A 14852-nucleotide genomic window follows, 5' to 3' on the forward strand; every position below is an offset into this window, starting at 1 on the left:
GCATGGTGGCACAGTGGTTAGCACTGTTGCTTCACAGATCAAGGGCCTCGGGTACGATTCCCGGCTTGGGTCACTGACTGTGCAGAGTTGCACGTTCTCCCTGTGCCTGCGTAGGTTTCCTCTGGGTGCTCTGGTTTCCTCCCACAAGTCCCAAAAGACCTGCTTGTTAGGTGAATTGGACATTCTGATTCTCCCTCATGCACCCAAACAGGGGATTTTCACAGTAACTTCATTGCAGTGTTAATGTAAGTCTACTTGTGACACTAATAAAGATTATTATTATTATTTCCTAACAAAAGGCATTGGACCCCGATCATCCCACTACCAGATGGATTTGGAGAGGGTACAGAAGAGGTTTATCAGGATGTTGCCTAGTCCGGAGGTTATTAGCTATGACGAGAGATTGGATCAACTCGGATTGTTTTCACTGGAATGAAGGAGGTTGAGGGGCTACCTGACAGATGTTTACAAAATTATGAGAGGCATAGACAGAGTTGATAGTCAGACATTTTTACCCAGGGTGGAAAAGTCAATTATTTAGGGAGAGGTTTAAGATGTGAAGGGGAAAGTTTAGAGGAGATGTGCGAAGCAAGATTATTTACACAGAGGGTGGTGAGTGCCTGGAAAGTGTTGCCGGGGGAGGTGGTGGATGCAGATCCGATAGCGATGTTTAAGTGGCATTTTGACGAATATATGAATAGGATGGGAATAGAGGGATACAGAAGTGCAGAAGGTTTTAGTTTAGACAGGCATCATGATCGACGCAGGCTTGGAGGGCCTGAGGGCCTGTTCCTGTGCTGTACTGTTCTTTGTTCTATGTACTTTGCATCTGTGTTTATTATGGAGAAGGAAGATGTAGGTATATAAATCAGGCAGGGGGACTTTGATGTACTTGAACAAATTAACATTGAGATGGAGGAGGTATGAATGGTTTTATCGGGCCTAAAATGGATAAATCCCCAAACCAAATGAGATGTAACCCAGGCTGCTGTGGGAGGCAAGGAAAGAGAATGCAGAGGCTCTGACAATAATTTTCAAACTTCTCTGGCCACAGGAGATGTGCCATGGAGGGCATCTAACGTGATGCTATTATTCAGTGGTAGGGAAAATATTGGAAAAAATTCTGAGGGACAGGATTAATCACCAATTGGGGAGGCAAGAATAGTCCCCCATGGCTTTATGAAAGGGAGATCGTGTTTTACAAATTTGATTGAATTTTTCAAGGAGATGACTAGCTGTATAGTTAGAGCAAGAACAATGCAGCACAGGAACAGGCCCTTTGGCGCTCCAAGCCTGCGCCAATCACGTGACCTATCTAGACCAACCGCCTGTATCCTTCTATACCCCATCTGTTCATGAGCCTATCCAGATAAGTCTTAAAGGCGCTAACGTATCTGCCTCAACCACCTCACTTGGCAGTGCATTCCAGGCCACCACCACCCTCCGTGCAAAAAAACTTACCCCGCATATCTCCACTGAACCTGTCCCCCGTCACTTTGAACTTGTGTCCCCTTGTAATTTTCAATTCCACCCTGGGAAAAACCCTCCAACTATTCACCCTATCTATACCCCTAATAATCTAATAAACTTCCATCAGATCGCTCCTGAGTCTCCATCACTCTAGTGAGAACAATCCCAGTTTATTCAATCTCTCCTCATAGCTCATACCCTGCATACAGGGTAACATCCTGGTAAACCTTTCCTGTACTCTCTGCAAAGCCTCCACGTCCTTCTGGTAGTGTGGTGACCAGAATTGGACACAGTATTCCAAATGTAGTCGAACCAACGTTCTATATAACTGTAACATAATTTTTGAGCTTTTATACTCAATGCCCCAACCTATGAAGGCAAGCATGCCATATGCTTTCTTTACCACCATTTCCACCTGTGCTGAGATATTTAAATCATCGACAGCCAGAGGAGAGGTGCCTGAAGATTGGAGGGTAGCAAATGTTGTGCCCTTGTTTAAGATGGGCTGTAGGGATAAGCCTGGGAACTACCGACCGGTGAGTCTTACTTCTGTTGGTGGTAAGTTGTTGGAAGGTATTCTGAGGGACAGGATCTATAGGCATTTAGACAGGCAAGGGCTAATTAGCGAATGTCAGCACGGCTTTGTAAGAGGAAAGTCCTGTCTCACGAATTTGACTGAGTTTTTTGAAGTGGTAACCAAGAAGGTAGAGAGGGCAGTGCAGTTTAGCAAGGCCTTTGCCAAGGTACAGCATGGTAGGTTGTTGCAAAAGATTAAATCTCAAGGAATCAAGGGTGAGGTAGCCAATTGGATACAAAATTGGCTTGGCGACGGAAGCCAAAGGGTGGCTTGTTTTTCAAAGGGAGGATTGTTTTTCAAACTATTGGCCTGCGACCAGCGATGTGGCTAAGGGATTGGTGCTGGGTCCACTGTTATTTGTGATATATATGAATGATTTGGATGAGAATTTTGGGGGCATGGTTAGTAAGTTTGCAGATGACACCAAGATTGGTGGCATAGTGGATAGTGAAGAAGGCTATATAAGATTGTGACAGGATCTTGACCTGGTAGGGATTTGAAGACAGTTACAGAACAAAGAGATCTAGGAATACTGGTTCATAGCTCCTTGAAGGTGGAGTCACAGGTGGACAGGGTGGTGAATAAGGCATTCAGCATGATAGGTTTTGTTGGTCAGAATATTGAATACAGGAGTTGGGACATATTTTTGAAGTTGTACAAGACTTTGGTAAGACCACACATGGAATACTGTGTTCAGTTCTGGTCACCCTATTATAGGAAGGATATTGTTAAACTAGAAAGAGTGCAGAAGAGATTTACAAGGATGCTACTAGGACTTGATGGTCTGAGTTATAAGGAGAGGCTGGGACTTTTTTCCCTGGAGCGTAGGAGGCTTAGGGGTGACCTTATAGAGGTCTATGAAATAACGAGGAATATCAATAAGGTAGATAGTCAACATCTTTTCCCAGAGGTAGAGGAGTCTAGAGGGAATAGGTTTAAGGTGAGAAGAGAGAGATGCAAAAGAGACCAGTGGGGAAATTTCTTTACACAGTGGATGGTGAGCACGGGAAGAGGCTGCCAGAGGCAGTGGTAGAGATGGGTACAATTTTGTCTTTTAAAAAGCAGTTGGACAGTTACATGGGCAGGGTGGATATAGAGGGATATGGGCCAAATACAGGCAGGTCGGACTAGCTTAGTGATAGAAACTGGGCAGCATGGACCAGGGCCTGTTTCCATGCTGTAAACATCTATGACTCTATGAATCTACACATAATTTCCCTCCTTTGTCCTTGAGTGGACCAACTCTTTCTCTAGCTACCCTCTTGTTCCTAAGATAGGGGAGCACGGTAGCACAAGTGGATAGCACTCTGGCTTCACAGAGCCAGGGTGCCAGATTCGATTCTCCGCTGTTTAGTCTGTGAGGAGTCTGCACGTTCTCCCCGTGTCTGCGTGGATTTCCACCGGGTGCTCCGGTTTCCTCCCATAGTCCAAAGACGTGCAGGTTAGTTGGATTGGCCATGATAAATTGCCCTTAGTGACCAAAAAGGTTACGACGGGTTATTGGGTTACGGGGATAGGGTGGAAATGAGGGCTTAAGTGGGTCGGTGCAGACTCAATGGGCCGAATGGCCTCCTTCTGCACTGTATGTTCTATGTTCTATATGTATAAAATTCCTTTGGATTCTCCTTAATCCTGTCTGCCAAGGACATTTGTGACCCCTTATTGCCCTCATAACTCCCTGCTTGAGCTTTTTTCTACTTTCCTTGTATTCCTCAAGTGCTTCATCTGTTTTTAGTTGCCTGTACCTCACGTATGCATCTTTTTTCTTTTTGACAAGATTCACAATTTTCTTAGTCATCCATGGTTCCTGAATCCTGCCTTTCCTGTCCTTCCTTTTTACCAGCACATGCCTGTCCTGCACTCCCAACAACTGCTCCTTAAAAGACTCCCATATGCCAAATGTGGATGTACCCTCAAACAGCCTCTCCCAAACTACAGCCTCCAAATCCTGCCTAATCTGGTTGTAGTTAGCCTTCCCCCAATTTAGCACCTTAATCCTAGGACAACACGCGTCCTTTTCCATGAGTATCCCAAAGCTTACGGAATTGTGGTCACTGTTCGCCACATGTTCTCCCGCTGCAACTTTGATGACCTGGCCTTGCTCATTCCCTAGTACTAGGTCCAATATAGTCCCCTCTCCAGTCGGACTATCCACATATTGTTCCAAAAAAACCTTCTTGGACACACTTAACAAATTCTTCACCATCCAGACCCCTAGCCCTAAGGGCTTTCCAGTCAACATGAGGAAAATTAAAGTCCCCCACTACAACAACCCTATTATTTCTACATCTATCCAGAATCTGCTTACATATCTGTTCTTCAACTTCCCGTGGGATGTTGGGAGGCCTGTTGTACACCCCCATCAATAGTGACTGCCCCTTCCTGTTTCTGAGTTCTACCCACAGTGCCTCGTTACTTGATTCTTCCATGGTATCCTCCCTCTGTACAGCTGTAATATGTTCTCTAACCTTTATTGAAACTCTCCCACCTCTTTTACCTTCCTCCCTGTCTCGCGTAAATCACCTATATCCTGGAATATTTAGCTGCCAGTTCTGTCCATTTTATAACCAAGTCTCCGTTACAGCAACCGCATCCAAGTTCCGCGCATGAATCAAGACTCTAACTTAATCTGTCTTACCTGTTATACTCCGTGCATTCAAGCAGATACACTCCAGTCCTCCAGGCCCAATGAGTTCAACCTCCCCCAGCCTGCCCTTCCTCTTAGCCAGCCTGGCCCTGGTACCATGCTCATCCCCAGTCTCTACACTTGCTGGCTTACTGTTCTGATTCCCACCCCCTTGCCAGGGTAGTTCAGTTGATGTTGTCCACATGGACTTCAGTAAGGCTTTAGACAAGGTCTCACATGGGAGTGTTATGGGCCAGGGTTTAGAGAATCCCAAAGTGTATCATGGAGTTCACCTGACACACAACTTTTAATAGATTGTGGTATGAGGAGCACACGGCTCACTCTACAGGTATGGTATAGCAGTAAATGGACCAGTGGTTTTTAAAACAAAACAATGTTTATTCTATGAACTCAAGTTAACCTTTCCAAAACAAACAGTGAACATCTTAGCAATCAGTAAATCAAATACACCCCCCAAAGAGTACAACACTAAGGAACCTGTATGCTGTTCTTTTAACATCCAAAAGACTTAACAAACCTCCAAACAGGAGCACATCAGGGTTTACATTCAAGACTGAAAACATTTATACTCCTTCTGAATTCACCAAATGATGCATAGATAGTTTTTGGATGGTAGAGATCAACAGCAGTGCAGCTCACAGACATACCTAAGCTTTCTCAAACTGAAACTAAAAAGCAGAAATGGAGCTGAGTTCCACCCACACTCTGACATCACTCCAGTAACATGAGCAGCTCCATTTCTTAAAGGTACATTTCTTAAACACTCATTTCTTAAAGGGTACTCTCACATGAAAGGAGACTGGTCAAGTTGGTACGAACCCATAAGGCCCAGAGCAAATTGACAAATTGGATCCAGATTTGGCAGGAGGCAGAGGGTGATGGTTGACGTTTGTTTTAGTGACTGGAAGCCTGTGTCCAGTGGTGTGCCTCAGGGATTGGCACATGCTTGCTGTTTGTAATGTACATTAATGATCTGAACGTGAATGTAGGAGGTATGATCATTAAGTTCGCAGATGACACAAAATTGGTGGTGTGGCAATTAGTGAGGATAATAAACAAACAGACAAGACGCCGGGAGATTGCTCTTTCCTTGATACCTATTGTTCATACATTAGATTGCAGAATGCATTAGATATAGGTGGGCAGAACAGTCGCAAATGGAATTTAACCCTGAAAAGTGTGAGGCGATGCATTTTGGGAGGACTAACAAGGCAAGGGAATATACAATGAATAGTAGAAACATAGCAAGTACACAGAAACAGAGGGACCTTGGTGTGATGTCCACAGATCCCTGAAGGCAGCTGTTTGGAATTCTTGCCTTTATTAGTAGAGGTGGAGAATATAAGAGCAGGGAGGTTATGCTGGAGCTGTATAAAATGCTGGTTAGGCCACAGCTGGAGTGCTGTGTACAGTTTTGGTAATCACACTATAGAAAGTAAGTGATTGCACTAGAGAGGAGATTCACCAGGATGTTGCCTGGTCTGGAGCGTTTCAAATATCAAAAGAGACTGGATAGGCTGGGGTTGTTTTCCTTGGAGCAGAGAAGGCTGAGAGGGGACCTGATTGAGGGGTATAGATCAGGGGCTGGATTCTTCGGTCGCCAATGCCAAAATCACAGTTCCCGACCAAATCGGGGCGGCGCCGCTTTTGCGATGCTCCGCCCCCTCCAAAGCGGCACACTCGCAGAGTAAACTGCGCCATGAATCGACGGTCTCAGGACATTGTCTGATGCCCGTCTCCTGAAGCTCTGCCCCCGACTGATCGAGTTCCCGACGGCATCGGTCGCATGTGGTCTCATCCTTCGGGAACTCGGCGTGGCGGCTGCAGACTCAGTCCAGCGCCGCCACAGTCGGGGGAAGACCGATCCACAGGCAGGGGGTCTTTATTGGGGGGTGGACCGGGGCATGTGAGCCAGCCAAAAGGGGGGCATTATTTTGTGGGCCATGTCCATCAGCGGCCTCTGTCATGTAGCACGGCCATATTGACAGCTAGAGCCGGGTGCTCTACGCTGCCAGCTTGATAGTCCCCAGCAAAACAGGGAATCGGAGGCCGTTATACCCCATTTTCTCTGGCGTAAAACTGCCACCATTCCCACTCTGGCGTGGGGACATAGCCCAGCCCAAGATGGGTCGGAATGACATATCCCCTTAGCTGCGGGGTCAATTATCAGAGGGCATAGATTTAACATCAGTGGCAGGAGGTTTAGAGGAGATGTGAGGAAAAACATTTTCACCCAGAGAGTGGTTGGAATCTGGAACTTTCTGCCTGAAAAGTGGTAAAGATGGGAACCCTCAAAACATTAAAGAAGCATTCAGATGAACATTTGAAATACCACAGCATACAAGGCTATGGGCCAAATTCTGGAAATTCGGATTGGAATAGTTATGTGTCTGATGGTTGGCATGGACACGACCAACCAAAGAGCCTCCTTCTGTGTTGTAAAAGCTCAATGAACAAATAACAATGCAGCACAGACACGGGTCATTTGACCCTCCAAATCTGAACCAGTCATGGTACCACCCTTGTGGTGCAGTGGTTAGTGTTGCTGCCTCACGGCGCCGAGGTCCCAGCTTCGATCCCGGCTCTAGATTACTGTCCGTGTGGAGTTTTCACATTCTCCCCCTGTGTTTGCGTGGGTTTCGCCCCAACAACCCAAAGGTGTGCAGGGTAGGTGGATTGGCCACACTGAATTTGCCCTTAATTGGAAAAAATTAATTGGGTACTCTAAATTTATAAAAAAGAAAAATGATACCACCCTAAAGAACAAAGAACAATACTTACAATACAAAGAACAATGGACGCGATCTAACGGGTGCGTGGCACCTACACGGATACGTGTGAGCTGGTTAGATTGCGGGAGAGGCCGAAAGCGAGATCCGACAGTTTCCAATCCAATTGACCCGCTCTCGTTGGTGAGATCCGGATCCTGCGGCGACGTGGCAAGAAACCAATAATCACTAATTGAGGCCAATCTCCATATCGATAATGGCACTCCAGTGCTTGGGGGGGCGGGCTTGGTCAGGGATGTTGGTGGTGGTCACCCCTGGGCTGGGGGGTGATGGGCTCAATGCTCGCAGGTCCAACATGCCAACTCCACCCCCCCCCATCACCCTGGATAATGTATTGCCACACCAGGGGCAACATCTGCTGCTGCCTGTCCGTCCCACCGAACACTCCCAGGACAGAGCCCTGTCCATGGTAATGTGGTGCAGGGCACTTTAACTCCCTTTGATCATCCCTCTGGCTGCGTAGCTGAAGGCTATTGCTAATAGGGAATTGGCAATGTTAGTTATGCGAGAACTCCAAAGCTCCCAAGTGAATTCCCATGGGTAGAATTGCCATGTCACAGGTGAGTGTTGCTGCCTGGCATCCCAATCAGACCATGAGTCCTCGACACTCTGCCTGAACACTGGAAGCATCAACACAACAGAGGCAGCAGCCAACAATCAAACACCTTGGAGCTGGGCCTCAGCGTTGCGGATATCCCCACTACCAGAGGGTGGTATGTGGATCGGAAAGTGAACCTGCGCCGGGATCCTGTAATGTCCCTGGCAGGGGTCTGATGCCCTGCTGTGGCAGGGGCGTGTGCAGGATGGGAACCTCCAGCGCAACCGGCTTGTTGTATAGCACCTGTCACAAGGGGGGAATGTGGGGGAGTCATTGGGGACCAGTGAGTCCCGGGATGGAGGCCCTAACTGATCGTTGTTCTTTCACGATCTCCAGTTCCACATATGTCACATGATGGATGATATTGTGGACCCCGCAGCAGCTGCCCTCCCAGTGGTGGTCGCAGGCCAGGTGGCCAGATGCTGGAGAAGGCAGTGGTATCAGCATCAACTGAGGTTCTTGTTCAGGGGCCCGCCCCACACCCTGAGGACCCATCACCCATCAGGCCAGGGGGGGACCCAGAAGGGGAGGTCGGCGACGGCCCAAGGTGTACAGGCATTGCTGGTCATTTGAGGAGAAGTCTGACAGCAGGTGCCACAGGAGGCTCTGCCTCAACAAGGAGACGGTGCGGCACTTGTGCCATGTCCATACAGACTTGGCATCACGTGGAAGAGGAGGCTACTCATTCCCCGGTGGCCATCAAGGTCACCGCAGCCCTGAACCTTTATGCCTCAACTTCATTCCAGGGCTCAAGCGGGGACGACAGTGGTATATCCCAACCTATAACCCTCAAGTGTATCTGTGAAATCACAGTCAAGTAAAGACAACCCGTCCATCCATGTTTTAGTCTAATAAACCTTCTTTGAACTGCTTATAACGCATTTACGTCTTTCCTTAAATAAGGCGATACTGTTAGATTTTTATTCTATCTTCTCATAAGTGTCAAATATTCGGTTAATTGGAGATATCCAAAATACAACTTTATTAGCTAATCATTCACCTTGATACACTTGCATAAAAACTAAATCAAAAACGTTGATCAAAATAATACATGGTCAAAGAATAGCGAAAAGTGTTAAACAAAACGTATGTGAAAAGTATAAAAGTATAAAGTTAGTTACTTCAAACAAAGTAAATCGATAGACGGTTCAAAAATTCATGAAAGCATAAATTCAGAACAATCCCTCAGCCACGAGGTCTTACTCTTAAGAAATTTCTTATCGATGGTCCAATCATTTACTCTCTTTGGTTTCTAATTCTCAGCTGACCCGATTTATTCAAATAAATGTCTATCACTTATAAAATGATTTATTAATCAAACATTGGTCATTACTTAAGATTTACTAATGTCCATCAAGATTAATTTGGTGCACGCACTACCTTCCGAGGATAACGTGCTTTGATACATTCTCATTACTAAATGCACTGGCTTACAATGGTCTTATTCATTACATGAAACATTCATTGAACATTTTATGAAACAATGTCTGATTTCTGTAGACATGGCACAAAAGTTTGATAGTTTATGAATTATCTGAAACATTGACTATCCTTTTGCAGACAGAGTATTTTAAATAATTTTGTACATTCAATCAATCCTTAAAGGCACCAAATATATGAATGAATCAATAAATCAATATCTATCACTGTACTCAGTACTCCGGATGTGGTTTCACCAAAGCCGAGCACAACTGAAGCATAACCTCCCTATCTTTGTAATTAATTCCCCTAACAATAAATTGCATTAGCTTTCAAAGAACAAAAAAAAAGTACAGCACAGGAGCAGGCTCTCCAGCTCTCCAAGCCTGCGCCGACCATGCTGCCTGTTAACCTAAAACCTGCTACGCTTCCCGAGTCCGTATCCCTCTATTCCCATCCTATTCATGTATTCGTCAAGACACCCCTTAAATGACACTATCGTAGCTGCTTCCACCACCTCCTCCGGATGCAAGTTCCAGGCACCCACAACCCCCTGTGTAAAAAAAACTTCCCTAAAACTTTGCTAATTACTTGCTTCATGTGAAAAAGGTTTTTCTCACATCACATTTCCTTCTTTTGCAAATTGCTTTAAATCTGTACTCTGTCTTTCTCAATCTTTTTCTGAGCAGGAACTCTGTCCTACCCTGTCATGATTTTGAAATTTCTGTCAGATCTCCTCTTCGCCTTCTTCTATCCAAGGAGAACAATCCCACCATCTCCATCTATCATGACTGTAGTTTCTCATCCCTGGAATCATTCTTGTAAACCTCATCTGCACTCATAGAAGAATCATAGAATCCTGACAGTGCAGAAGGAGTCTATTCGGCCCATCGAGTCTGTACCGACACTCCTAAAGAGCACTCACCCACTCCCCCTCTCTATTCCTGTAACACCAACTAACATGAAGGGGCAATTTATCATGGACTAATCCATCTGACCTGTACATCTTTGGACTGTGGGAGGAAACCGGAGCACCTGGAGAAAACCCACGCAGACATGGGGTAAATGTGCAAACTCCATATAGTCATCAAGGTCGGAATTGAACCCAGGTCCCTGGTGCTGTGAGACAGCAGTGCTAACCACTGTACAACTGTGCCACTCACTCTCTCCCATCCGTTCTGTCACGGGCCAGTGCACGGTCAATTTCAGTCCCACTTGACCCGGAGTCACAACAATTGACCAATAATTCTTCGGAAAATACCCACAGTGTTTGGTCCTTGGCTGCCGAATAATTACAGTCACCAGGTTTGGAAATATAAACACAATTACTGTTTATGTTTAACAAGAACTGTAATGAAATATTAAGCAAATGCAACTGGTTAACTGTTGGCTCATTACTATTGCCCCAATTTAACTTACTTACCCACCCCCCCCCACCCCCCACTCTCCACACGCGCACAAGACGGACAAACACAGCGGGGAAGGAAGAGGTAAAAAAAAAAAATGGAAAAAAGGAGTCTTTATTTCAGATGGTAGTTTACATCACCCTACTCTTTTTCAAACTTCACTTTCAGTTTGTCGTTTATGTTATGACCTCTCTCACAAGTCTGTTGTCTGGCACTGTATCAAATGCCTTCTGAAAGTCTATGTACACTGCATTACCCTTGTCAAGCCCTTCTGTTTCAAGAAACTCGAGCAAGTTATTTAAACATGATATCCCTTTTTGAAATCCATGCCGGCTCTTCCTAATCAACCCACAGTTTTCAATGTGTCCACTAATTCTATCGCAAATCATTGTTTTTGGAAGCTTGCTCATTGCAAGAATCCTACCCTTAGTCTCAGTTAAAGCCACAGTTGTGGTATCCTTGTTTGCTTCCACTGTTCAGATGAGTCTTTCTTGTCGATGTGCTGGAGCAGGTAGTGGCAAACGGTATCAGCCAGAAGGCTGAACGTTAATTTTATTATAGTTCTTGAACTAACCAAAAGCATGCCCAGCATTATGTACTCAGGTTCACAGAAGCTTTCCTTGAAATAAAACATCAATTGATATCTAATTTTGGCAATAATGTTAATAGCATATAACAAGAACTTGCATTTATATCCTGAACATAGGAAAATGTTTCACACTACATCATTGGTAATAATTGGCACCCACCATCATCCATGCAAAATTATTGGCTTCTTATGGAGTTTGGGGTTCGTTGAGTCAGTTTTTTCTGAAGCATACCTGAAAGTGTGCACAATTGTCAAATCACAGTTATAAAGGGGAGAGGTGAGGAGCTTGTGGACATAAGAGGAAGATGTCATTGTGTGGAGGGATAATCTGTGTCGCTCTCCTCTGTGCACAGGGGTGCATGGATTTGCTCTTTTGGAGTTGCTTTGAGATTATTTTAAATGAATTAAATATGGAGGCCATCCATCCCCTTGAGCAGGTTCCAACATTCAATCTGCACCTTCCTGCTTCTTAATACCTTGGCTTAACAAAAATCTATTATCTCAGTTTTGAAATTTTCAATTGCAGCTTCTTGGGGAAAGAGCGTTCCTAATTTTCACCACTCTTATATACTTTCTGACCTCACTTAACGAAACAGACTGACAAAAATTCGATAGAATGTAACCATAGCACAAGAAAGAAATGAAAGCCCAGGATAACTAAAAGAATTCCAATCTTTTTTCAGGCTGCTATTCGTAAGGAATTAAATGAATTCAAGAGCACTGAAATGGAAGTGCATGAATTAAGTAGGCACCTAACAAGGTAACTGTGCCTGCTTTACAACATATTAAACAAAATGACTTCACATTTTAAATGCATGCCATCTATTAAGTTTTGCTGTATTACTTTCAGGTTTCACAGGCCCTAGCTGCTTAATGCTGACAACAACAGGGAGTCTTTCAAAAAAGTGCTAGGACTGTATAGGTGCCTACTAATCCCTACCAAGACAGTACTCTTTTTATTGCCTTTATGTGTTGGATATGTGCACACTTTACAACTGTCTACCAATCTACTGACCTTCAGGACTCATCACATTGCTCCAGAGATTGGATCAGGTGTGGCACGTCCATAAGCTGGTGGCTATCATTGGACTTTTAATACCATCATTCAGCATTATCTTGGTCTCTCTTATTGTTTATTGCTCGGGACAATGCATAAGAATGACGTCTCAATCAATAGTGCTCTTTAAAGTCATTACTTGTGTGATGGAGCTGAGACAGCACATCTCCAGAAGATGTTCTCCAGAATAACTCAAAGTTTCTATTCAGTTAATGCTGCTGAACTTCCATCACATTTTTTGACCCAGGGTGCAAAATTACATCAGTTTATTAGGCATAGGTTGCAGTTAAGCATTTGGAGGGAGAATGTACCTCTCATAGATAGTTATTGTTCAGCAGGTTTGCTAGAAAGGGCAGACCAGCACTATATGTTTCATGATCAATATGTGCTACATAAAGATTAATGCGCAGCAATTGAATAAATGTAACAGCTGTAATGTACCTAACCATATTCTGACCAATGGAGCAAAAATAACAAATTGCCTCATGCTTCTTTAAAGATGATCCTGGACAATAACTGAAGGAATTTCTTCAATACAATGATTGTATATCTTGAGATTTGTGCATAAAAGAAACTATTTTACACATACAACCTGCTGGTCGGACAGAACAGCTGTATTATACTTACAACTTATAACGTAATAAAACTGGATAAGAGTAATTGCTGATTTTTAACACTGCGTTAGGGTTAAGGATCTACAGAGGCTGCAGCAGCTAATATTTAACCCAAACCTATTTTCACAACTTGAAAGAAAAATTTACCCAAGGCAGTTAACACGTTGCACATTTTAATAGACTAGACATGGGACGATCAAGGAAGTGTTCCTTTAGCTTGAGAAAATACTTAATGATCAATATTGAAAGAAAGGGCCTGTGTTCACATTTACCTGATGATCTCAATTTGTATTATATATTACCCATGTAACTGCACTTTTCAAGGAAGGCACTTACACCCATATTAAGTGTGTAATTTTGTACAGGAAGAAAAGTGAATGAAAGTGTAAATCAAACAAGAAGTTCAAATGTATATAGTGAAGAATGGATGCGATTGTATACCAGTATCAAGTAACACTTGATGACTGGGGTCCAGCTACTGCTCTAGATGGAATATTTTCTAATATGAAGTTCAACAGCAAGAATATACATGCTCAGTTAGTATAACAACCTCACCCTATGTGCCAGTCCTGTATTTGACCCCAGATGCAGTGGCTGTATCAACTAGATGCCTTTGCTGTTAATCTGCAAATAACTGCTATGAAATCAGGACTTGAACATTAAGATAAACTTTATTCTATTTTTTCTATATTTCTTACATTGAATGCAAAGAAAACTCGAGCAATGACTTAGTAGAATTTCAAGGAATGGAAAGGTTGCCATTAACTTAAAGTTTGTTTTTAAAATGCCATTGCCCATTAACCAAATATGGTAGATATTGTTGCTTTACCCCCCAGCATTTTAGCTAAAACTGTGACTCAACTTGCTGAAGAAACTGATGCTGTTGATGTTTAGCTCCTTCAGCTTGGAGTTTAAATATTTTTTTCAATGTGGATTCTCTAAACTCATCATTTTAAACTCCAGTTGCTCAGTATATTTTCATGAACACATGATTCTGAAAAAACAGTACGAATTAATGTGATCACTGTACATAATTGTCTTTGTCGCGGAGTGAATGCTGTGGCTGTTCCCTCTGTTTCTTCCGGTATTGTATAATAAACACATTTTGATGTATGAAAACTGTAAATAACCATAAAAAATATTTGCTCCAGGCTTTGTCATCTGTACATACTGAAATTGCATGTTATTGTATAATTTAAATTACTTTCTCCACAAGTTTGTTTCAAATGATGTATACAATTTCTTAAGGCTAAATCTTATTTTAAAAGTATTTTTTAGTGGTTGGCATTCAGCACCTGTTTTTACACAAAAGGGACTTCAATTGAAAGCGTTTGGTTCAATCTAATTTTGCTAAGTAACTCAAGCTTTGGTCCCATTAAAAGTTAAAACAAAGACAAACTGGTGTCTTCATTTTCACGGTCATTTGATGCAAACTTTGCCAAGTTCATTGGGTTTGGAGTAGTAAGATATGGACATAAAACAGGCCATGTAGTGTCTGTTTTTATGGCTACTGGAATGCCTCCAAAAGTGGCTTCAACAATGCACATACAGGACAGGCCGTGCACCACAAGCATATTTCTAAAAGTGTTTGTATATGTGCACCCAATGATTACCAGGACAATGCAGAACAGGGAAACTGTGGCATCAATCAGTATACAAGTCTAATTTGACACCAGTGTTGCTATT

General features: G+C 43.5%; 1 protein-coding gene across 1 annotated transcript in view; it reads left to right on the plus strand.

Annotated features, from left to right (window-relative positions):
* Window positions 1-14564, plus strand: part of LOC140425373 (phosphatase and actin regulator 1-like) — a 628812-nt gene extending 614248 nt beyond the window's left edge. Inside the window, exons 9-10 of the mRNA XM_072509571.1 lie at window positions 12179-12255; window positions 12346-14564. Coding sequence (XP_072365672.1) covers window positions 12179-12255; window positions 12346-12361 — 93 coding nt within the window. The 3' untranslated portion in view covers window positions 12362-14564. The remainder of the gene's footprint in view (window positions 1-12178; window positions 12256-12345) is intronic.
* Window positions 14565-14852: the final 288 nt, after the last annotated feature.

The sequence above is a fragment of the Scyliorhinus torazame genome, chromosome 6, assembly GCF_047496885.1.
Source record: "Scyliorhinus torazame isolate Kashiwa2021f chromosome 6, sScyTor2.1, whole genome shotgun sequence".
In the NCBI taxonomy this organism is placed as follows: domain Eukaryota; kingdom Metazoa; phylum Chordata; class Chondrichthyes; order Carcharhiniformes; family Scyliorhinidae; genus Scyliorhinus; species Scyliorhinus torazame.